Below are 25,924 nucleotides of genomic sequence, written 5' to 3'. Positions count from 1 at the left end.
CCAACTGAGGGAAAAATGGAAATGAAAGAATTTAGGAACTCGAACAGGAGCTTCAGAGGGAAACCTCACCAACAGATTAAAAAAAAAGAAAACTGGAAAAGGGCATTTCAGGTCTTGAATGAAATGTAGAAGAAATGGATATCTCAATCAAGGAAAACATTAAATATAAAGAAAACTTTGGCAAAAAGACATCCAAGAATATGATACATCATGAAAAGATCAAACTTTTGAATAATAGAAATAGAGGAAAGAGAAGAGACCTAGGTCAAAGAATGCATTTTTAGCAAAATCATTTAAGAAAAGTTTTCTAACCTCAAAAATGAGATGCCTATCAAAGTACAGAAAGCTACAGAACAACAAACAGACTGGACCAGAAAACAAAGTTCTCTCACCACATAATTATCAAAACATTAAATGAACAGAACAGGAAAAAAGAATATTAAAAGCTTTAAGGGAAAAAGACCAAGTAACATATAAATGCAGACCTATTACAATTGGAACACTTGAGTTCTCAATAGGGACTTTAAAAACCAGAAGGGTCTGGGCAGATGTTCTATAGACGCCAAGAGACCCCAGGTGCCAACCTGAACAGTAATCAGCAAAACTTTCAATCACTGTGCATAGATAATATAAGGAATTCCACGATGACACCAGATTTAAGAACACTCTATCTACAAACAGAGCCCGACAGAGGAATCTAACTCCCACCAAAAAAGGTTAAGCACATAAAGAAAACACAATGAATAGATAATCCTGATTAGAAAATCAAAAGAGGGAAAACACACACACCTATAGAAGCAGACTTACTAGACTAACACCTGAGTTCTTAATGAAAAATTTAAAAGCCAAAAGCTTCCTAAAATGTATACATATGTGAATGTGGTCTAACTTTAATAGATTAACCAATTAATTTGGGAGACAGAGAGTATTAACTAGGAATTTTTTTTGGTCACCAAATAAAACTTCCGGTATTGGAACTGGGTTACAGTTTTGAGTTGTTGGCTAAGACTGTAGGTTATCCTCCACAAACTGAGGCCAATACCCCATTGCTGAAGATAACACCTACACAACTCATAGAACATGAAGAAGTCAAGCTAGTGCCTACATAGACCCTTTACCTCTATATGCTTACATCATTGGTACAGGTAGGTAATTCTGCGTGCTACCAAAAGGAGAAAGGCAAACACAAACTCAGCTATGTCTACAATGCTGTCCTACCAGCAAGATATGATAGTGCAATGATAGCACAAAGCTTGTGGGAGTAACTAAACGGTATCTGATGTCACTGTAAGCCCACACCATGGGATGAAACCCAGACCCAATACTGCTTGAGTAACCAAGAATCTAAACCTAGGTAGTCCAGGGACTTAGCGTTAAAGCAAATACTACTACTTTAAGAAAAAAAGAAAAAAAAAACAAAAAACAAAAAACATAGCAGTAAAATACTGCCTAATGACATTTTGCTATACTCATAGATCAGTGCCTTGCTCAACCACCATCAGAAAATTTCTTTTTGTAGTAGATGAGAACAAATAGAGAAACCTACATAAGACATTATGCAGAGCCAGAGTCTAGGGGCAATCAGTCCTAATGGAATGTCTCCATCAAATCCTTCCTATCAGGGATCAGGGAACCCTGAGAAAGAGGAGGTGGAAAGAGTATAAAAGCCAGAGGGGATAAAGGATACCAAGGAAAGAAGGCCTTATAAAGACATCAGGGCTGGTGCACATATGAGTCAGAGTCTGAAGCGGCATGTACAGGGCCTGTATTGGTTTTCACCAAAGGAGTCCTAGAGCTGAAAAGAGAAGTAAACACTTGCCTCCATCCCTAACCCAGAAGCCATCTCCAATTGATAACTACTTACAAATGAAAATTTAGTTTCTTTCAAGGGAGTGTCATTGGGAGAAACAAACTCTTACGGGTAGGAAGAAAATCAGAAAGGAGGTATATCTGTATGAGAGGGGAGGTGGGCGGAACTGGGAGAGGTAGAGAAAAGGGATCCACAATTATGCTACATAATTTGAGAGAGACATGTATTTTCAATAAAAGTAAAAAAAAGATACTAGTCATTAATTTAATCTTTACTATTATTCTATTATTTTTCTTTTTGCTGGGTAGGAATAGCTTGTCACATATTTGTATATTAGCAGCAGTGTATTTGTAGCAATTAACAGACCTCCAAGTCAAACTAGCATAAACAATAAGCCATGTTTATTGCTTCCTTGTGTGAAAAGTCCAGTCATATTAGATTAGTGCAGATTTGCTATTTTCTTTATTCTTTTGGTTGTGACCTTCTCTAAATTCTTTCATTTATCTAAATTTGTCTCAGCTTCTATCATATTCACAAAATAAGTATGAACAGTATCTAACTAGAGTATTACTTTTTACCAGCACTGTGCCAATACTTTGAGATTTTCTCTAACTGGGAGAATTATTGCACCTGTGAAGGTAGCATAGAGAGGTAAATCAGGGTTTGGACAAAAACCCTTGTAGAACTAGTTTGTTTTAAGTAGAATAAACTTATTTAGTTTAGAGCTGGGATGGAGTCGATCCTCACAAGAGTCTGTGGCTATACAATAGGGAAAGGTCATTTTCAAAGGAAAATCCGGGTATGGTTAGTAAAATTGGAATAAACTCTGAGAATATAACCAAATATTATTAGCAAGATTTTTTTGGGTAGAGCTTATTCTCTGAAACTCTGCATAGTTGAAAAAAAAATCACTCTTCCCCCAAAAGTTTGGTGTTTCCCAAACAGAAAAAAAAAAAAAAATGTGTCTGACTTATGTCTAATTTAGCAAAGAGAGTTCTGTGCTCCTCTACAGTAACCGAAATTTCTCTTATTTTCTAGAACTCAATATACAGACTTAAAATATAAACTAAAACCATTTAAATAGTACTTAATATATAATAAATGGTACATCCAACTCATGGTTATCTGGAAAAGTTTTGAGATGCTTTGTACACTGATTCAAGAAGAAAAGAATCAAGATTATAACCAGACCAAGTTTTTACAAAGACGAACACCAGGGCATATGTAAATGCATACTTGAAAAATAACAAAATTCCCTAAACATTACTTATCTTTACAGTTTTCTATAATGGAAGTTTTGGTTTCTTTAAAAACTCAGTTATGTTATGTAAACAAGTTTTTGTTTTAATCCCAAGTGTGGGATATGAAGATGTTTTCAGTTTGTCCATAGCTAATAACAGCCCCATTGGGCTAGGAGTATAGTCTTTGCAAGCAGCAGCTAGTTTAATTTTGAGGACTCTGAGAAGGTATAAACACCAGAGCCCAGAGAAAGAAAGGACTCTTCAAGGAGATGGAAAGAGAAAGAAGAAGGCTGCTGGTTCTGCAGAACTGCTGGATATCCTGATGACTGAGATTGGCATTTCCCAAAGAACCTGGCAACCTAACCAGCTGGAATTAAGTCTAAAGAGGTCTATGTTCCCTGTCCCTTCTAACCTTCTTTCTCTCCTACATAAGGTCAGGGATTGGAAGGGAGGTAGAGGCATAAAGGAAGCTCATTAAAATAGAGTTTAAAAAGTATGAGCAACAGTTTAGTTCTCAATTGTTTTTTTACTTTTCAGATTACCACATTTAAGTAAGAACAACTCAAATGACCAAAACTTAAGAAAACCTATTTTCTTGCATGTTGGGGAAATACAAATCCATATTCACTGAGCTCCAGGGTCCAGTTTTATTGCTACATGGTCTGTAAAACAAAAACCACCTTTGAACCTTCTGAAAAATCATCTCTGATTTGCTTTTAGACTTTGACACAATAAATTGTTTTAATACATATGGAAAACATCGCTAGTTAATAAATATACAGATTAGATCATTTTGTCAAGTTTAAGAAATTAAGTAATTGGCTCTTCTTTTTGATCCTAGATATGAGTTTTTCTTTTCTTTTTTTTTTTTCTACATACACACTGTAAATTCCATATTTTGAAATGAGGGAACAGGTACAAGGCTCTATTTGCTGAGCAGAAATGACAAATATAAATGTAATTTATATGAAGAATGTATGGCTAGAAGAGCAAGATTTGAGTCACTGCTTTCCCTTTATTATAAGGAAGTGTACACACACATAAAAAAAACAAACAAACAAACAAACAAAAACCAAAGCAGCCTTTGCCTTAGGGATATTTGAAGTGCCAACAGTCTTAAATTAAATAAGTTTTCTCAGAAACTGATGATTGTATCTACTCTGTCTTTTTCTTCATCAAATTATATTTTAAGATATGTCTCTGTGTGTGTGTGTGTGTGTGTGTGTGTGTGTGTGTGTGTGTGTGAAAGGCAGGAGAGATTTCTAAACTGCTATTTCACTTGCTTTTCTCCCACCCTTGTTTCCTGGATTTGAATGTTTTAGTGCAGGGACACACATAGACTTGGTGAATATTTAACATTTTCATTAGTCGTCCACCCTGATCTGAGATAAGAGAAAGATAATGGCAGGTTGACCCACCAGTGCTCTGCGGTGTTGTATGTGAAATCATATCACAAAAAGGAAGCTGCTCAGCACCCCACGAGTCTGCTTTGTGATGTTTTAAAATATGAGAAAAAAGAATTTTGTTTTGATGATGACAGTGCTCTTTTCAACCAGGCCTATTAAACTCCTTCCTTCATGGTGCAGATCAACTCACAAGTCCTATGCATTGCTGTACACCACTGTGGGACAAGGCTTCACCATGCGGAGGCTTGCTATGATTATAATATGGAAAGCTTATTCTTTGTTCAGTTCAGTCTGAGTCAACAATGGTTATGAACATTTGTATGCAGAGAACTGAATTCAGAAATCTATTCTTCATACTTTTAAAACTATTTTAATTTACTTTTTATTAATTACACTTTATTTGCTTTGTATCCCCCTGTAGCCCTCTCCCTCCTCCTCTCCCAATCTTACCCTCCCTCCCCCTTCTCCACCCATGCCCCTCCCCAAGTCCACTGATAGGGGAGGTCTTCCTCTCCTTCCTTCTGATCCTAGTCTATCAGGTCTCATCAGGAGTGGCTGCATATTCTTCCTCTGTGTCCTGGTAAGGCTGCTTTCCCCTCAGGGGGAGGTGATCAAAGAGCAGGCCAATCAGTTTATGTCAGAGACAGTCCCTGTTCCCATTACTATGGAACCCACTTGAACACTGAACTGCCATGGGCTACATCTGTGCAGGGGTTCTAAGTTATCTCCATCAATGGTCCTTGGTTGGAGTATCAGTCTCAGAAAAGACACCTGTGCCCCAATTTTATGGTTCTGTTGCTCTCCTTGTGGAGCTCCAAGTCTTACTATTTCCTACTTCTTTCATAGAATTCCCTGCACTCTGCCCAAAGGTTGGCCATAAGTCTCAGCATCTGCTTTGATAGTCTGCAGGGTAGAGCCTTTCAGAGGCCCACTGTGGCAGGCTCTTGTCCTATTCCCTGTTTTCTCCTTTTGATGTCCATCCTCTTTGCCTTTCTGAATGGGGATTTGAGCATTTTGGCCAGAGTCCTCCTTCTTCATTAGTTTCTTTAGGTATATAGATTTTAGTAGGTTTGTCCTATATGTCTAATATCCACTTATGAGTGAGTATATACCGTGTGTGTCTTTCTGCTTCTGGGCTAGCCCACTCAGGATGATCTTTTCCAGTTCCCACCATTCACCTACAAATTTCATGATTTCCTTGTTTTTTATTGCTTTTATGCTAGGCTAAGTTGTAAGTGCCTGTTTCTTTGAGAAATGTCCAACTCTTCTCCTACTATCTCTATTTTAGAACCTCTGTACCCATCCTCCCTCACCTTGCTTTTAATTTTCTTCCATTCAAAAGAATTTGATCCGCCCTCTCCCAGCTTCAGATTAGGGAAGACTCGTCGAAAAGGAAATAGAGTGAGCAAAGCCAGATGTGAAGGGTGTGGTTTGATGAGTAGTTCTGACAGGGACAAGACACTGTGGTCTGATGGTAGTTGCCTGGTATGTCTGGCTCCAGGGCTCCGTTTCCTGCTTCTGGAAATAGCCGGCAAAGGTTTCGAGATGAAAAACTACCCAATTAGAGGACTAAGATAAATCAGCTCAGTAACAGTATTTGGACTTCATTAACTATGGTAAAATTACAGGCTTGAGATTAATTACAAGAAAAATAAAAGTACATTAATGAGCATACAATGTTATGAGAATGACTTTTTATAGTGGATGTGGGTCAGAGAAAAAATATTAGAAAAACTATTAAGGGCCTCGTCTAGAAAGATTATTCTCTCTGACTTGATGATCTCATAAAACTCAATTGCATCATGTTCACCCCTGTAAAACCCTGAGTGTCTGTGTTGTTCGTATAAACTTACACTACTCCCTTACTGATTAAGATACAGGAAAAGGAAAAACATAACCATGTTTTCATATAGCAGTTTAGCAACCATCAGATAAAGACAATGAAATTTACTTAAGAAAACTGATAATCAAAACATCCTCCCCGATATAAACCTTCCTGTCCCCACACTTCCCATTGGAGAGAACAGTGGAGCAGTCAGAATTTCATAACTCTTTCACCATAAAAGAGTTTCGTGTCGGATTAATCTAAAGGTAGGTGGATACTGTGATTCATTAGAAAGGTTCTAGCCAGAGTGTCTGTAGAATTAGACACCTACATGGCCTTTATCATGGGGCTGCCTCAGTGAAAGTAGTGCCACACAATTTACAAGATAGTCCTACCAAAATAATTCAGACATTAAGTATGTTGGAGGCAAGCAACACTATAGTAATTAAAAAGGAAACAAAGTAGTACATGAATTCCGGAGCTACCCTTTGTGATTAAAAAAAAAAAAAAAGTTATAATTGGACCATGCATGGAAAGGACCTAGACCCCTTGCTCAGATGTAGCTAATGGGCAGCTCAGTCTCCATGGAGGGTCTCCTAATAAGGGGAGCAGGGACAGTCTGTGGCATGGACTTGGTTGACCATCTCTTCCTGGTGAGGTGACCTTACTAGGCCACAGAGAAAGAGGATCCAGAGAGTCCTGATGAGATCTCATAGGTTAGGTCAGATAGTAGGGGAGGAGCCTACAGGCAAAGATAGAGGGATGGGATGAGGGAGGGAGGGCTACAGCTAGTATATAAAGTGAATAAATTATAAAAATACAAACAAAATAATAATAATAAAAAATTTAAAAGGTATAATTATACCAAACATGCCAAAGTAAATGGCATTTACTTTGTATAAACTAATTAGCAAAGTCATTGTTCTGTATTGTAGAATAGCATGAGTTTAAAATGCATCAAAAACCATTTGACCTTACTTCTTGCTTCCAGAGGAATTTTGTATGAAAGAGCCTAGTTGGTGGTTGACTTTCATCAGCCCAGTCATCTCAATCATTAGTGAATTCTTTGCTTGAAGGACTGATTTGTTTTTTTTGTTGTTGTTGTTGTTTTAGTAGTTTGTGGGTTCCTTTTTCTCCTACCCTTCTCCACACTTATTAAAGCTCTAACACTAGATAGGAGAGAAGAAAAGAATAGAGAGGAAGGGGGCAAAGTTATGGTTAGACACTTCCTGCTAATTAGGGGCATCTAGTTCCTTGGGGCAAGTTTTATCTTCCCTGTTTAGATTTCTAATTTCTTCCCATTTCTTTGCACAGAACTACTTGAGAAACTGCAACCAACAGCAACCAACAATAATAGCCCACCACCAACCGGCCAGCAATGGCAAGCCTGCTTCCCAAGGCCATAATGTATCTGAGCACAGGGTCTTTTCTGAGATGGACACTCAACCAAAGCCCATGAGAGGATAAAACCTAGAACCTCTGCTCGGATGTGACCCATGATAGCTCAGTAATCAATTGGTTTCCCATAGTAAGGGGAACAAGGACTATTTCTAACATGAACTCAATGACTGGCTCTTTGACCTCCCCACCTCCCAAGGGAGGAGCAGTACTGTTAGGCCACAGAGGAGGACTTTGCAGCCAGTCTTGAAAATACCTGACAAAAGCGAGTCATATGAAAGGGGAGGAGGCCCTCCCCTATTAGTGGACTTGGAAAGGGGCAGGGAGGAGATGAAGGAGGGAGGGTGGGATTGGGGAGGGAATGAGGGATACAGCTGGGATACAGAATTACAAAATGTAACTAATGAGAAAAATAAAATTATGGAAATGAAAAAAAAAAGTTCTCAGAATTGCCAGCATCACACACTGTCAGAAACTACCTGCAGCTGGCAAAACCATGCCCCTGCCAGAACAGGAGGCAATTCACAGCCACCTGCTGTGAAGCAGCCAAATATCCCCACATCTAACAAAGTTACTGTAAGTAACTTAGGACTGCTGAGGGAAAGAATAGGCTTCCTCAGATAGGGGCACAATTGGTTGTCCAATTAATTGCACACACACACACACACACACACACACACACACACACACACCGCACAACCACGGCCAGCACCAATGAAAGAAAATGAGGTCATGAATTTGAAGAAGAGCAAGGGGGATGGGGCAGCACATGCGAAGATTTGGAGGGAGGAAAGGGAAGGAAGAAATGGAAATTATATGATTATGTCAAACAGACAGACAGACAAAAAGCCATAACAATTTTAAATAAAACCCTTACAGATCCTGAGAGAAGTAAAATTGACAGGATTTACAAAGCCCCTCCCCAAGGTTAGAAGCACAATAAAAACAGCTGGGGCAGGAGCCTCTGACCAGCCAAGCTGTCTAGAGGAGACTCCCATGATCTGAGCTGCCTAGAAAACATTCCTCTACCTGATGAGGTGAGCAAGGCATGTACCAGGGTTCCAGGTTTCATGAGTCATCACCCATGCTGGAGTGGGGTTTTCAGTGATGTAGCCGCTTGTGAGTCGCCCTGAAGGCTTGCACCACCACCACCCGGCATGCCATTGGTTTCTTATCTGGGGTGAATAGATAATGTGTTTCGTTGATTCCCAAGGAAAAGTCACATGCCAAACTTGTGTATCTGTTTCTGGCTGGTGGAATGGTTGGGAACTGTCTGAGGATGACTAGTCATTTCAGAATGACTAGTTGAGTGGATTAGGAAGTCCTAGTGTGGGTAAATGCTGCCAAATAATAACAAACAGTACAGAAAGAAATCTGTAGGGAAATGAATGCAGCAAATTATATGATTGTTTAATCTTCAGAGACTTTCACAGCCATCCTATTCTTCAGGAGCCCTGACCCACCAGCTGCTGTTAACCCTCAGGAAAGTCTCTCCACCAACAAATTCACTGGAATTCATTGAAGGCTCATGAAGTGATCTTTGACATTTTATTGTTCACAAAATAATGTATTTAATATATGCATTTTGAGCATGTTAGCCTTGCAGAGTTAATATTCTACAAAATAGTGTAGACATAACTTTATAAGTAGAAGCAATCTTACACACTCGTGTGACTCATTTGATTCTGCTGTTTGCTTTATTGGGGTGGTGTGGCACGGAATGCGCAATCGCCCTCAAAGTCATACACACCTGCCCAGTTCACTGTTCACTCTTGCAGTTCGGCTGGACTCTACTACACTTATAGTTTCATCCAATGGAAATAACAATAATTTTACTTTTCCCCTTCACAATGGATTTTTTTTTGTTGTTGTTGCCTGATTAAACTAGAATGTTGAGTATAAGTGGAGTTAGTGGAAATTCTGGCTCTTTCCCTAATTAGTTCTTTTTGTTGTTAACCTTTGATCATTTAGCTTGGTAATTTTTCTGGCAGGTATTTTATATAAGATGAAGAAATCACATTTAAAATGTTTACTATTTTTATTTTTGTGTATCTGTGTGTGTGTGCGAAGTATACACGTGCCTGTACATGAATACAGAAGTTGAGATGCTGTTGGTGTGCATGTGAAAATCAAAGGGTAATTCTGAGAATCTATTCTTCCCTGTCACTCCGGGATCCTGATTGCTCTCAGATCCTCAGGTGTAAAAATGTCTCTGCCCACTGAAGGATGTTGCTGACCTTGGTATATGTTTTTAGTACATCAGTTGTTACTAAGAACTGAAGTTGAACAAATAAGATGGCAGCTTGGAAGCCATGTTGGAACTGGTGACTGATGATAGAGAAATAAAGGGAACAAGAACGCTCAACACTAACTAGCTCCTTCCATAAGTTTATTCACACTTGTAACTGCAACCTCGGCAGCTGCCATCACACCTGCAAAATCCAGTCAACTCTCACAGAAGGACTGGGCTAAAAGACCTCTTCTAAGAAATCTGCAAAGCTACACCAATGTAGAGTTTATGGAGCTGACTGGATCCACTTGCTCAGCAATAGAAATGACTGATTAAGTTGAAGAGGTGCCGGGTCGATATTCGGCAGGTGGAGCTGAGAGGAGGGTGGCCAGTCCAGCTGGATGCTCTCCATGGCTGAGTGGGATGGTGAGTGTCAACAGCCTGGACCTCCTCAGATGCTGCAGGGAATAAACCACCACCGAGTCGGGAGATCTGTCGAAGCAGGAACTCAGTTTATTGAATAAAGTGGTCCTTTTTATAGGTTTGTGTCAGGAGACAGGGCTAGGGAAGTGAGGTAAGATGATGTAGAGGGCAAGGTTAGGTAGTGCAAGGAGAGGTGGGCCAGTGACAAAACTCTACGTAACAGTTGCCAGGTAGGGTTGATTTTAAGGCAGATATGCTGAATCACTTTTGCCCGGAAGTGGTGCCTCTTAAATCAGAAGCTAAAGACAGGTCTCCAAACTCAAGCCAGGCTCAGATAAATGCAGCAGGCCTTATCAGGCCCAACAAATAGGAAGCCTACATAATGGAAGAAAATGTTTGTCAGCTATATAGCTAATGGAGGACTAATACCAAGAGTACCAAAAGGACTAAAAAAAAAAAGTCAAGAAAATAAACAACCCAAGATAATAGGTTATAGATCTGAACACTGTAAATAAATCCTTTTAAGTTTTTTTTTTTTCTGTTTTTTTTTCTGGTGTTTGCCACATCAAGAAAATGCTAACACAGAGTACCTACATTGCAGTGATTTAAACTAGTATTGAATTTAAACTTAAAGCTAGGAGAAGAATGTCAGATACTTTACCCCTTCACTGAGAACCAGAACCAATAACTCATATTCTCAATATAAATGGGAGTATTTGCTGCTACGAAGTGGATTCACAGGTAGGGATCACATTTTAAAACATCATACCATGCCACTCTCGCTTGTAGGTGGGGCCGTTTGAGTAGCTTTTCAAGTTACACAAAGCAGAATGAGGTAGATACAAAGCAGGTGTGCCTTGTTCCAAACTGAGTAGTATATGAGACTTTGAACCATGGTGGAGCAATGAAAAAGTAGGTGATATGAACCTTTGAGTGCAATATACCTACGTTAAGTGTGTTTGTCTAAAAGGGGTATGATTCCATTTTGTTAAGCCTCTGAGACACGGAGGTGTATTTCCTACAATATAGTCATCGTACATCACTCCTGATTTCAGTCCTCATTGCCAACAATAGTCTGAAAATGTTAAATGGAAAATTTCAAAAATAAATAAGTTAGTGCCATGTTAAGTAGTATGATAAATTATTGTGTCTTTTCATTTTTTCTTCCTTGGGATGTGAATAATTTTATTCAGTGTGTCCACAATGTACATGTTAACCCCTTATTATTACTCATTGGCCATATTGTCATCAGATAGACAGCCATTGTGTCTTAATGCTTGTGTTCACATAATACTTAGTTTATTTAAATTTTTATTTGAGAAAAATTAGGATGTCTGAACATTTTAATGTCTTTTCATCAAGTCCTCAATTTCATTTTTTAATTTATTTACTTTTATATCTATTACAGTTTATTCATTTTGTAACCCAGCTGTTGTCCCCTCCCTTCATCCCCTCCCAATCCTACCCTCACTCCTTCATCTCCTCCCATGACCCTCCACTAGTCTTCTGATAAGGGAGGTCCTCCTCCCCTTCCCTCTGACCTTAGCCTTTCAGCTCTCATCAGGACTGTCTGCATTGTCTTCCTCTGTGGCCTGGTAAGGCTACTCCTCCTCAGGGGGAGGTGATCAAAGAGCCAGTGACTGAGTTCATGTCAGAGACAGTCCCTGTTCCCATTACTAGGCAACCCACTTGGACACTGAGCTGCCATGGGATACATCTGTGCAGGAGTTCTAGGTAATACCCATGAATGGTACTTGGTTGGAGTATCAGTCTCAGAAAAGAACCCTGTGCCCAGATTTTTTTTTTTTTTTTGGTTGTGTTGCTTTCTTTGAGGAGCTATTTGTAGGTTTTCTATTCTGAGAATTCTAATTCCACTTATAAAACTATTTAATATATTTAAAACTGCAAATAATTTAAATTAGGATTTGTAGTGAAAAATACAATTAAGGAAACCAAGGCAATGCATTCCACATCCACATTCTCCCAACTATAATATAGAGACATAAAATTATAGATTTGTTTACAGCTACTTATAGAACATAATTCTTTAAGTAAACAAGTGTCTAAAATAATGTAATAATATTTCAGTTTTATGTAGTATATGATTTTAAATATATTTATAGTTAATTTTAAATTTTTAATTCAAAGCATAGCATTTATTTTGGTCTGCAAGCACAAGATAACTTTCCATAAGTAAGTTTAAGTTGTAACTTCACATTATAGAGAGAAAAGATGTAAGATAAGGCATGCTACACATATGATTGGTCACTACAGGAATATGCAGTGGTGTTTGTGTCTACTTGTAATTCATTTCTTCTGGTGTTCACAAATACTGACTTCCTGGTACATGTCAGTGTATTTCGTGGCATTCATACTCAAATTACTTCTTAAAAATTAAGTGAACGGATCTTTATGGAAGAATTAAAATAATTCGAGGGACGCTACTACTTCAGTATTTTGGAAGTACTCATCAATTTTAAATAGGTGGAACTTGTTCCAAGCTGACAAGCCTGTATTTTGCCAGCACAGTGAATCACTTACACAATATTTCTTTGAGGAGCTGACTGATTTGAAATCTTGTAATTTCACTTTTATAAGTATTAATTACTGCTTGCAAATAGCATTACTCAAAAGAGGTGCATTTAATTAATCCATCTTAAAACATCAGACAGTGAAGAAAGCAAACAAGAACTTTTTCTCACTCGGTGCTAGTATGAATTTGAGTATATGTACAAATACATTCTCAGTTTTGGCTGTGGTAGAATTGGTCTTGTCATCTCACTAGGTGTACATAAAAGATGAGGCGATTTATGTGAATTAGAATAAAATAGCTTTATTGGAAGACAGGCACTTCTGAAATCGGTACAAAGCAACAAAAAAGGAATCTGGAAAAATACATTTGCGTCATTCTTAATAAGCATATACAGAACATATAAAACTTTACTACTCCCTTGTTATAACTGTTAAAAGTTTCTTTCCTGAGGTTTTTCGAATCCATTAAAAATTTAAATTAGGAAGAAAAAGGAAATCATCTTCCTTGCTTTGAGGTTGAGCTGTGAATCTTCAGTGTTGGTAACAGTATCATTTTTCTACACATCAGACTTTTCACTGAGACATGGTCACACTGGAATTCATTCCCTAACACTGACCCCCCAATACACCGCATCTTCAAAGAGTTGAAATGTTTAGCTTGCAGATCACGTACAAGCTGTTATTACTAAATATTTCCATTGTAAAGGAGCTTTCCCCTTTTGAAGTGCAAACATACAAAGTGAATCATTTAAAATCTGCTTTGATTTAAATAACAATTCAAGTATCTCCTCTAAGATGACTTTCTGAAAACCATTAATATTTATGAGCCACAGTTATAAACATGTTTTCTAAAAGGCAGAATACCTCTTGAATATCCTTTGTTTTGTCCATAGATTATGTAGGTTATAACCCAGTTTTTGGTTTGCACTGTATTTTTACTAGCTTATTATACATCTTTATCCATACATTTAACTAATCATTTGGAAAAATATTAACATCAGATACATGAAGGTAGGTTTCATAATACAGCATTTCACTGAAAAAGCTATATTACTAAAGATACAGTCTGAGTGAGTCACATGTGCTTATTTTCAGTTATGGCTGATGCTTAAGATGTTCATGGAGCGTTTTCAATAGATGGAGAAATGTCATAGTCATGAAATTGAATTCCTTTAGACACTGTGATCTTCATAACGGCACCATTGAGAGCATCATCTTCAATGAGTGTTATTAAGCCATTGGCAATGGTTGATGGACTGAAATGGAAGGAAACATTTGCATTTTGAAACTAAAGAATGAAACTAAGTAACTTCACATAATTTTCCAAAGCACCTGGTCATGGGGAAACATAGTTCATTACGCTGTTGTTTCCTCCCATTTTTATTCATTGAGATGATAAGTATGTTAAATAATAAATTTAGTGATCATTTAGAAATGTATTTGAGATCATTAATTATATTGATAAAAATGATCCTTTTCTCATCTATACCAGATCAATAGACTTGAGACTTCCTAGATAGAAACATCATTGGAGGAGAAATAGAATTAACTAGTAACATTTATTGAAGATCATTTTTACCAATTGCCATTTTAAGTACACTATGTGTATCACCCTATTGGTCAAAGATCCCTAAATTTGTTCTATTATTCCTTTTCATGTGAGAAAACTGGTGCTATCTGAGGTTTTATGGATAAGTTCATGGGTAGTGGTGGAGACAAAGCTGAGGTTTGACCTTAGTTCTGATTCCTTCAACACAAGAGCTGCAATTCTGGACTGAGGAAACAGCATCCAACTCATCTTGCAAAAGCCCCATCTATCCTATCCTATCCTATCCTATCCTATCCTATCCTATCCTATCTTATCCTATCCTATTTATTTACTTATTTATTTGTGTTTTATGAAGAATGTTCTATGCCAGAGCTGTATGTTTGGATTTTACTTATTTTTCATCAAAAACTTTATTGAAAATAGATTTTTTCATACACTATATTCTGATTACAGTTTCCTCTCCCAGTACCTCCCAGATCTTCTCCACTTTACCACCCACACAAATCCACATCCTTTCTTTCTCTATCTCAATAGAATAAAATGGGGATATCCAAAAAATAATGATAAAAAAATAAAAAATAATAAAAATAAAATGAAAAATAAAAATAAAAATGAGACCCCTCCAAAAAAAAAAAAAAAAAAAAAAAAAACCAAACCAGAATAAGATAAAACAAACAAGCCAATCAAGAAAAATAAAAGAGCCAAAGAAAGATATCAGGAAACACATGTAGACACAGAGACATACATACACAAAAATTTCATACCCTCATAATCCCCATAAAAACCAAATGCCTGGACAAATGACATTTTAAAAAGACATTGAATTTGTTTTGCATTGGTTTCTACTGCTGGGCATGGGGTCTGATCTTAATAATGGTTTGTATGCCTAGTGAGACTCCACTGGAGTAAATTTTCTTTTCTTTTGCCAGTAGTTGGCAATTGGAGATAACTTCCAGGTTAGGGTTGGGGGTTTGGGAATCCCTTCCTTCTCAGTGCTGGACTCCATCTGGCCCAGACTTGGATAAGCTCTATGCATGCTGGCACAGTGTCTTTCAGTTCACATTTGTGTTGCTCTACCTATTGTAACTCAGATACAGCTCTTTGACTGTGTGCCTGTGTATGTGTGTGATGATCAACTGCTTTTATAAAAGTTGTTGAAATTTTGGGACCATACAACAGTTCACAGCTGTATTACTTGCTTATTGTTTGAAGTTTAGTCATGTAAGCTATAATTGCATTGGAAAGTAAATGCCATTTAGAAAAATAAAATCTAGTAAATGCTGAAAGGTACTGTTTGTTTTCAAAGCAAAATTCATACCATTTATGTATAATTCTATTCCTCATGCACATTTTTCCTGTCAGAAGTTTTTCATCCCAAACTTTGATTTATCATTTTCTAAAATTTGAACCTTTAAAATATTGTTTGTTCCATTGTTCAAAGAAAGAGCTTTACTTACTCCAAGAGTCCATAGCATTTCATCATTGCCTTGATCTGATCCATATATTTTATATATTGGCCCATATTTTCTTCTTTTTCAATGGATTCAAGGATGGGTGTGTTGACAAAGCCTGGACAAATGGCATTCAGTCTTACACCACTTTTCATAAGGTTAGCGGCCATCTGCCAATCAGAAGGACACAATCACAGGCTTCAGAAGCTTTCCCAAAGTACAGCACTGGACAAATGAATGTAAGCTTTTTGAAAGGCTATCAGAAAGCACAAGGGTTGTATATGCTCTGAAATGCGGACAGTTAGCAGTGCGGAGGCACACACAGTGTAAAGACATACCTGACACGCAGAAACCATTTACGAAAGCTTCACCATACTAATTGTTTTAATTGCACCAATATTAGACATTGCCAAAAATTACAAAATTTTCTAAGGTGCTATTTTTTTTCTTTACTGAACTCTTTAGGGATCTGAGGCCAGGAAACTGAAGCTTAATTGATGCAAACATCATAATAGAAGTTCTATTACCTGTGAATTCAATATTTTTTCAATATATAAAGGTAACCTTTCATTAGAAAGAAATGCATGTAAAACAGGATTAAATACTGAGTGGTTGACTAAAATTTTGGGAACCCTGCTTTTAGTACCTTAACTTTTTATTTTTCCTAGAAGTGATGGTTCAACACTTATTTATTCAGTATTTGCACATAATATTAGAAAACATAACTGCTGTGAACAACAAGAGCCAACTGCAGAAACAGTCATGAATTTAAATATGAAATTCCTACTTTGTAATGGTTCAGCTTAGTCTAAAACATTTAAATATTTTCAAAATAAGTACTGCTTTCTAATCAGCCCAAATTAAGAGTAAAAACAGTTTGCTTCTCAAGAATGATTAACACTGACACTTCTGTTTACTTTCTTATTGTTAATGCAAAACACTTTCTCTCTCTGGTCATTCCATTCTATCTAGTACCCCTCAGAGACTGCTCAATTATTCTTTCCCTGTTTGTGCTTTATAATATATTTTTCAAACAGCAGGCAGAATTCTATTTAAGTGTTATATTTAAGGACTCCCAACATTAATAGTGCAGAAACTGTATACATTTTTAAAAACGGAATATTTCCTCATTGTTCATCCTTAATTCATTAGTGCTACCTCTCTATTTTACAATGATAGATTCTTTATTTAGTCTTTTATATGACTGCAAATGTTTTTATAATAAAGATTAAGCAAGCAGTCTCCTCCATCTTTTGGCTAGATATCTTGTAATTTGAACTTCTGTTCTTTTTTAAAATTTTATTTTTTTCTTTTATTGATTTATTAATTATAATTTATTTACTTTGTATCCTGGCTATAGCCCCCTCCCTCATGTCCTTCTAGTCCCATCCTCCCTCTCTCTTTCCCCCAATGCCCCTCCTTTATTCAACTAATAGGAGAGGTCCTCCTCCATTACTATTCGACCCTAGCCTATCAGGTGCCAACAAGATTGCGTTGTCTTCCTCTGTGGCCTGGTAAGGTTGCCTCAGAACTCTCAGGGAGAAATGATCAAAGTGCCAGCCCCTGAGTTCATGTCAGAGACTGTCCCTGCTCCCTTTACTAGGGTACCCTCTTGGAGACTGAGATTCCTATGGTATACATCTGAGCAGGGGTCTAGGTCCTCTCCATGCATGGTCCTTGGTTGGTACATTGATCTCTGCATGCCCTCCTGGGTCCAGACTTTTTGGCTTTGTTGATTTCCCTGTGGAGCTACTATCCCCTCCAGATCTTCCCATCTTCCCCTTCTTCCTTAAGATTGCCTGCACTCTGCCCAAAGTTTGGTTATGAGTCTCACCATCTGCTTTGATACCCTGCTTGGTAGAGTCTTTCAGAATCCCTCTGTGGTAGGCTCCTGCCCTGTTCCCTATTTTCTCCTGCTTCCGATTTCTATCCTGTTTGCCCTTCTGAATGAGGATTAAGCATCTTTCTTAGGGTCCTTCTTGTTGGAACTTATGTTCTTACAGTCTATAAAATGTAGGTTTCACTCATGAAGACAAGGAGAAGGAGGGTGTTTGGTTCTGATTTCCTTACCGCCACTGAGCGTGTGAATCCAACAATGCCATGCTTTGAAGCACAGTAAACAGGTTGCTGTGCAACAGGTATGAGCCCTGAAACAAACAATCAAACAAATATTCTGAATATGTTGACATTTTAAAAAGCCGACTGTATTATACAGACTATACAAATGATGTTTCATGCTCACATCAATATAAGATTAACCTGGAAAATACTGTTGTATGAAAGCAGATACCCCATGTACAATAGCAAAACCTAAAGTAATCTCAAACAAACAAACATCCCACAGAGCTTATTTCACAGCAGACCTTTACTGTCAAGCTTATTTCTCACATCTGCCAAAGCCAAACAGTCAAACTTAATCATTTTTATATTTGCATGTCTAATGAAGTTCTTATGTTAACTTAATTTTCCATTTGAGACAAAGTCTCACTGTATAGCTCAGGCTGTCTTTGAAATTGTGATCTTCCTGGCTTAGCCTTCCAAGTACCAGGATTATAGGTGTGTTCCATCTTGCCTGGCCCAGAAGATCTAGTTTTAACAGTTCTTATTAAATACATAATTTCTCTCAATCATGATACAGTAACAGATCCCTGGTAACTGTGAGAACCATATCAAATGTCATATTAGTGTTAAATTATTCTTCAGAGATGTGCCAGCCTCCACACAACTAACTAGTGACATGACATCACCACACAGTTGAAAGTGTTATGTCAAAGTTCATCAATAAATGCAGACCTTAGCCACTTCCTGAGAGCCTTCCGAGCTTCAATTTATGAAGCCTGTTTGATCAAGAGCATTTTAAATCCCTGAGGATGGTACTCAAGTGATCTCACGGTACTAGAAAATGTTGGTTCTCTTTTTGTTTTGGGTCAGGAAACTTGCAAGTTAATTACTTATATCAGTAGCAGTCAGTAAGAATCTACAATGTCTCCACAGGGATGTTAGAAGTGTAAAACAAAGGAACTTGCAAGTGGGCATAGCCAGATGGTACTGTTTATATGCCCCTGCCTTGCTTATTTGTTGCAGGTTTATGGGACAAAAGCAGCATGTGGAGGATGATGCTGACATTCTGCAGGAGTCAAAAGGTGAATCTAAATCACATATAAGGTAGCAGACACAGCTACAAAACGAACAAATATGACCAAAGATGGCGATGGAATGGATTTTTGTTAGATATGTAGAATTGAAAAAGACATGATCTCTAGCTATTCAAAATGTCACATATGAGAAATATGTGATATATATCAAAAAGCGTTTTGTTGGCTGAGGTCATAAGCAAGCAGAAAACATGCCATTCCTTTAGAAATAGAATTGTTAATGTAATCAGAATACCAAAGCATTTGTTTGCATTTATAGGTAACTATATAAAAAAAAAAAAAACCATGAAAACCATGCAAACAACCGAGGTCCCTCTCTATGCTCTAGACTGGTCTCAAATTTTCTATGTAGCATAAACCGGCCATGAATTTTCAACTCTTCTGCCTAAATCTTGCAAATGCTGGGATTAAAAGGATGAGCAACCCCAGCCCAGTGAACTTGCTCCCATTTTAAAAATAGCACTGGGTTTTATGAATTTTATCATAACAGTCTAAGTTTTCACTGGATTTAATATTTTACAGGTTTACTGAGTTATAGTTGACATAAAGTTAAATAGCATATTCTTCAGGTGCACAATTCAATAAGTGTTTATGTATGTATAAACAAATGAAGCTATGATCACAATCAAGACAATGAACACATTGATTATGTATGATTCTCCTCAATTCCTTCTTTCTGCCCTTCTTTCTCCACCCAAGACACTACTGATGTGCTGTACATAAGCGTTTTCCTTTTCTAGAATTACATGCACATGCAGTTATTGAAGCTTCTGGTGGGTCTGGTTCTTTCATTTGTGATAACTGTGTTGGCATTCATTCTTCAGCACCTTGTTGTTATTATCATAATTGCTATTTTCATTTTGCTAAGCAGCAATCCACCTAGTGATGTAGCATTTATCTATACTATATATTCAGTTAGCAATAGATATTTAATCTATTTCCAGTTTTGTGGTATTTAAATTCAAAATAGAGAGGATACCACCTTTCAGTTATGCATTTGGTTAAATTTGTAAATGAATTGGTTAAATGGAGGGTTTTTTCCATCACACAGTAGGTACTGATTTCAGTTGTTGCCCCTCACGCTTTGAGTGGGTAGGTGGATTATTGCTCTGTGGCTCTTCGCATAGACTTGTACTGGGTGGCTACATTGTAACTCTGGGACTCCCTTCACATGGCAGTTTATATTTCTGTCTTCATTTGGCTTGATCTCTTCCTTTGTAGTAGCAAATACAGTTATGCTTTGGATGCACTGGCTCCCTTAGGCCTGCCTTCTTCTTCACAGACACTACTAGCTTCTCCTAGCTTTTGTCCTAGGCTACATCTGTCACCATGCTGAACAACTCCAGAATTGTCCTTGGCCCTCTGTTTTTATGTATGTTTTTGTTCTGGATGATTTAGTCTTCTCCTAGCAACACACACACACACACACACACACACAAACACACACACATGCACACACAGATGGGGCCAATTATTTTCAGCTTTCCAGTAAGAACTTCTCATCAGCTGTGTGTTCCTGACACAGAGCTTTGTTTCAGTTACTGCTGCCTCCCTCCTTCCAGTTTGCTTCACTTAAATTACCTGTATATTAATTTAAATATTTGGGTTGCACCGAATTCATTTCCAATACATGCGTGAGTAAAGTGAAGCGGGAATGCAAACATATGCGAATTAAAATTCACATAAACAATGAGATAGACTAATACTATATAAAAACGTCACTTCTAAACTGTATTTTATTATTTAGACATGACCTCATTTTTTTTCTCCCCCAAGAAACTAACAACTTTCAGAGAAAGTCACTACAGAGAAAAATACTACAAAATGTATCTACTACACACACATGAACTCAGTGGCCTGCTGTTTGGTCACCTCCCCCTGAGGGGGGAGCAGCCTTACCAGGCCACAGAGGAAGACAATGCAGCCACTCATGATGAGACCTCATAGGCTAGGATCAGATGGAAGGGGAGGTCCTCCTATCAGTGGACTCAGGTAAGGGCATGGGTAGAGAAGAGAGAGGGAGGGTAGGATTGGGAGGGGAGGAGGGAGGGAACTACAGGTGGAATATGAAGTGAATAAACTGTAATTAATAAAAATAAATATAAAATATATCTTTAAAAAGAACTGTTAACTAAATATACCTAACAAATCTTAAAACTCAACAAAAAAGAACTGAACAACTTTTTAACACAAAGACCACCTCTCTGAAAAGGATACTAGATAGATAGATAGATATAGATACAGATGGCAAAGAGGCATATGAAAATACGTTCAACCTCATACTTCATTGTGAAGTTGAAGTTGCAGACTAAAATGAGGTATCCTTCCCCTTTAAAGAGTGTCGTCTCTCTCTGCTTTGTACATCCTGTTCCTGGGTAACAGAGTCTTAATTTCTTTCTTCTTGTCATTTGCACACAGGCAGTCACAAACTATGTTTATACTTAAATTCTAGTTCTCTGGCCAGAACTAATTAGAATATCCCAAATCCAGACATTGACAGTCACGAATGCTAGCAAATTAGAACGATAGGAATTACTATTCATTGCTGGTGAGGATGTAAAATAGTACAGACATGATGGAGTCAGTCTGGCAGTTTTTGACAAAATGTATTTTTACAATACAAACCAGCAATTGTGCTTCTTGGCACTGACCCAAAGTAATTGAATACTTATGTCCCCACAAAAACCTGCACCTGGATGCTTCCAGTGATCTTGTTTGCAATTCCAAAGTTAGAGTCAAATGAGATGTCTTTCCGTGAATAAATGAGTAAATAAAGCATTGTACATTGTACTCAGTACTAAAAATAATGTATCAAGCCAAGAACAGACAAGGCTGAAACTAAACTGTTTATTTTGAAGAAAAAAAAAAGCTGAACTGCAAAAATGACATACAGTATGATTCAAGCTATGACTTCCTGAGAAAGGCAAAACTATGGAGACAGTAAAAAAAATGGTCGGTGTTTGCCAGGGCTGGATGGGGAGGGGTGAGTGGGTAGAGTAGAGGATCATCAGGGCAGGGAATGTAGTGTATACAATAGCAGAGTAGCCAATGTAGGTCATTGTTTATCTGGGCAAAAGTGAGCCTGTGTCACTGCGATAAGGGTGCTGATAGTGAAAGAGACTGTGACTAATTAGTGATCAGGATTTATGAAAATTTTCTGTACTTTGTGCCCTATTTTGTTTTGAACCTGACACTTCCCTATAAAATCAAGCCTACTGAAAACAATATTCTTAGTTTCACTTTACGTGAGGCAAAATCTGGTCACTGTATTCTAGCTTGACCTGGAACTCATTATGTAACCCAGGCTAGCCTTGAACTGAAGAGACTCCTGCCTTACCTTTTTGAATGGTGGGATGGCAATAGTGTACGTTAGGCTAGGCAACAATGTCACTTTAATTAGATTTATTGGGGAGGGTTACAGTACGGTGGATTGGATCTTGCGTGTCAGGCAGACTGAGCTCAACTCTTCAAAATCCAGGATTATGAACCCATGAGCCATGCCAACTTTACAGAGATAAGTGTTGCATACTGTAGTGATTTCACATGCAACCCAGGAGTGTAATAGCAACCACTGTTATCCAGCCTTCATATCTGTAGCTCCCAAATTAATAACAAGCTATTTTTAATTTTGTGTAAAAATTAACATTTTTTTTCTCACAATTGTACATAATCTGCAAGCATCTTTGATTTTCAAAAGATAGGAATCATATAAAACATATTATATGAAAATACTAAAATTAATTTAATTTAGGAAAATAAATTAAGAATCCAAATAGGCTAATTTGGGCAGTTGAAAAATATAATCTAAATTTTCCACGTTTTCTATCCAAACCCAAAGGCAACATACCATTTGTGTATCAGTCTATTTTAATCTTTATTTCTTTATGTGAGGGGAAAATGGAGAAGTAGTGGCAATCTGTTTATCTATGTTTATGCCTGAAAGTGACCAAAGCAACTATACACTTCCCCATTATATGATTTTCCACAGATTGAAACGTGCTTTTAAGGCAGTTTTGCTGGTTTTGTTTTGTTTTGTTTTGTTTTGTATGGTTCTGGGATAGAAGATAGGGACCTAGGGAACCAATGTATGCTAGGCAACTGTCCTCCCACTGAGTTAGTTCCATCCCCCAGCTCTCATGTGGCTTTTCTCTTGAAGCAGGCAACTCTACCTATGTCCTGTTACCTGGGAATCGAGTTTCAGGCTCACCCAAGGTCCTATTCCTAAGCAAAGAGTTTAGTAATGTTTATACATATTAAAGTTTGAGAAGAAATGTTCTAGAAGACTACTTTCCATGCTCGGAAACAGCTAATCTGCCCACTCCTTAAAGCCTGCATTTAAAACATTTAACTTTCCCTAGTCCTTTCTGAAATGTGTCTTTTTAATTATTTTATGATTAAGTGCAACAAAATTGACCCTAGTCTTTCTTGACCAGCAAGGGGAGTCTTGGCTGTGCAGAGCAGGAAGTTTGGCTCATAGATCATGGCAGTGTGCATTCAAACAACTAAGATCCAGATAACAGGGACAGTCCATCCATTCCGTGACATTCACTGAAATATTGCAAGGTGATCTGTCTTTTATCATCACAGGTGTTCTTACAATGTTTTTCAGGTTATGTGGTTCTTTTGAGGTTAGTGGTTTCATTGAATTCTGAAGATAATTCCGTGATTTATCTGCATTATTGAATCTGAAGCTTGCTGTGTTTGGGGAGACTGGCTGGCCAGTGAGCTCTGAGAGCCCTCCTGTCTCTAGCCTTCAAATCTGGGGTTACAGGCATGAGTGGCCTTGCCTAGCTTCTCTGCATGAAGTCTGAAGATTTGCCTGAAGGTCCTGATTCTTGCAAATCAAATGCTCTTACTCACTGAGCTATCTCCCCATTCCAAGAAACCCATTAGACTTGTTGGGGGTGTCTTATTGCAGCAGATTTCTCTGCTGTTCTTTCCAACATTTTTTTTTAAATACTTAGGCATGAGTGTGACAGAATGAGTGTGATGAAGTGAGCTCTTGTATGTCTTAACAACAACAAAAAAGCCTATAGAAGAGTCCATGTGGTCAGCAATGGCCAGAGCCTCTTCTGAAGATGCAGACAGAGTACATTTATTGCTCCACTCAAGCTAATCTCACTCTGCTTTTTAACCTATTAACTGCGTTTGAAACTGCGTTAGTGGTCATTACTCATTAAGTTCTCTGTCCAAGCCAGTGTGACAATGTGTGGTTTTACCGTGACAGCGAAGGATTCTGCAAGTCTATAAGAAATCAAGATTAGCTGAATATGGCCTGCAACTCAGCATACACCAGAGTGAGCAGAAAAAAAAAAAAAAAATAAAAGCAAAACAAAAACTCCTCTAAAGGAAGCTTGGAAAACAAACAGGAAGCAAATGATAAAAGCACTTGGAGAGCAAGAAATCGGCTTCTCCAGGGAAGAGCATTCTAAGTGCTTATCCATTTCCAAATGGTCAGCCCTGAACACGTAGATACAAGTAACATTATACAGAATGAGAAGCTTATATTTATATATTTAAATATATAAATATATATATTTGTATATATATGCATGTAGCAGCAATTAATGAAGAAAAGAGGACATGAGTTTAAAAGAGCAAAAAGAGATCTTTGAGAGGGAAAGAGGAAAGGGAGGGAAAATGATATAATTACAATCTTAAAACTAAATTAAAAAGCACTTTCTATTTAATAATTGCTCTAAGATTTTTTTTCTTTTTTTTTTTTTTTTTGGTTTGATGACCTCAATCCATGTGCTGTATGACTCAAGGTCATACATTTGTTGACAGTTTCTGAGGAAATTATGAAGAATAAGGGGTTCTCCTTTACCACTTATCATTTTAAAATTCTGTTTGTGTGTAGTTGTGTACACACATGTGTGAGTTTCTCTGTGTGTATGTTTGTATGCCTGCAGGCGCGCGCGCGCACACACACACACACACACACACACACACACTTATTTATACTAGGTGAATACTCCTCAATTGATCTACATGCTTAACTTTCTTTTTTTAGAGGCAAGGGTCTCATTATGTAGCTCAGGCTGTCTTCAAACTAGCCATCTTCCTATTTGCTCCTTTCTAAAGTTTGGGATTATAGTGTGAAATTTTAATCAAATTTACATACTGTCTATAAGTTGGACATTATCTGATAAGATGCAAGACTGTTTTAAAACTGGTGATGAAGTCATGTTAATGAAAGCTCTGGCTGGGAAGAGTGATATCAGAAGACTGGCTAATGAGAACAAGCAAATGATACCAAGCATGGTAGGCGTGGAGGCTGCATTATGTGTGCAATGAAAACTAAGTTGGGTGACAAAGAGAAACTTAGTCTACTGCTTAGTCTTTTTAAATGGGGGTGTTTTAGATGTAAGAATAAAAATCAAAAGAATTTGAAATGCCATGATAATCATTATGTTAATAGTGCCAGAAAGTTAATTAAATCCCCAAACTTAATTTAACGCCGAATTTATAATGAGCCACAGTTTCACCTGCATGAACAGAAATTCATATATATTTATAGATCTTGTGTCTGAAGTAGGCAAAAAGTGAATTGACTCCAAGGTTGGCTGGTATGTTGAAGCCAATTCTTAGCCAAGAAAGCAAAATGAACATTAGATTATGAGCTTTAAATTTTTCTTCTTGATGACATACTGGAACTTGGGATTCAGGTAAGCTCCCAATGTGTGTGTCAAAGGAGGGAAAGCTAAAGTTTCACTTGAAGGCTAGCAACAGCTTTGACGTTGGAGCCTCTCATGAGTCCTGGATGAACCAGAAAAATAGAACAATTTATTCAAGGCAGGATTTTAATTTCCTTTATGTTCTTCATAGGCTCGTAAACTTGGATAGAGAGGTAGGGACTCATAAGTCAGTGTGTATATGACATAGATGATGAAGGATTAAATTT

At 37.6% G+C, this 25,924-nt stretch overlaps 1 protein-coding gene across 1 annotated transcript in view; it reads right to left on the bottom strand.

Moving 5' to 3' along the window:
• Nucleotides 1-13,140: 13,140 nt before the first annotated feature.
• Hpgd (15-hydroxyprostaglandin dehydrogenase) overlaps nt 13,141-25,924 on the bottom strand; it is a 35,733-nt gene continuing 22,949 nt past the window's right edge. Inside the window, exons 5-7 of the mRNA XM_021653785.2 lie at nt 17,936-18,012; nt 15,872-16,035; nt 13,141-14,121 (exon numbers count right to left, since the gene is read on the bottom strand). Coding sequence (XP_021509460.1) covers nt 13,983-14,121; nt 15,872-16,035; nt 17,936-18,012 — 380 coding nt within the window. The 3' untranslated portion in view covers nt 13,141-13,982. The remainder of the gene's footprint in view (nt 14,122-15,871; nt 16,036-17,935; nt 18,013-25,924) is intronic.

Source organism: Meriones unguiculatus, chromosome 4 (assembly GCF_030254825.1).
Source record: "Meriones unguiculatus strain TT.TT164.6M chromosome 4, Bangor_MerUng_6.1, whole genome shotgun sequence".
In the NCBI taxonomy this organism is placed as follows: domain Eukaryota; kingdom Metazoa; phylum Chordata; class Mammalia; order Rodentia; family Muridae; genus Meriones; species Meriones unguiculatus.
The sequence above is the reverse complement of the archived record's forward strand: the minus strand, read 5'-3'. Positions and strand labels throughout refer to the sequence as shown.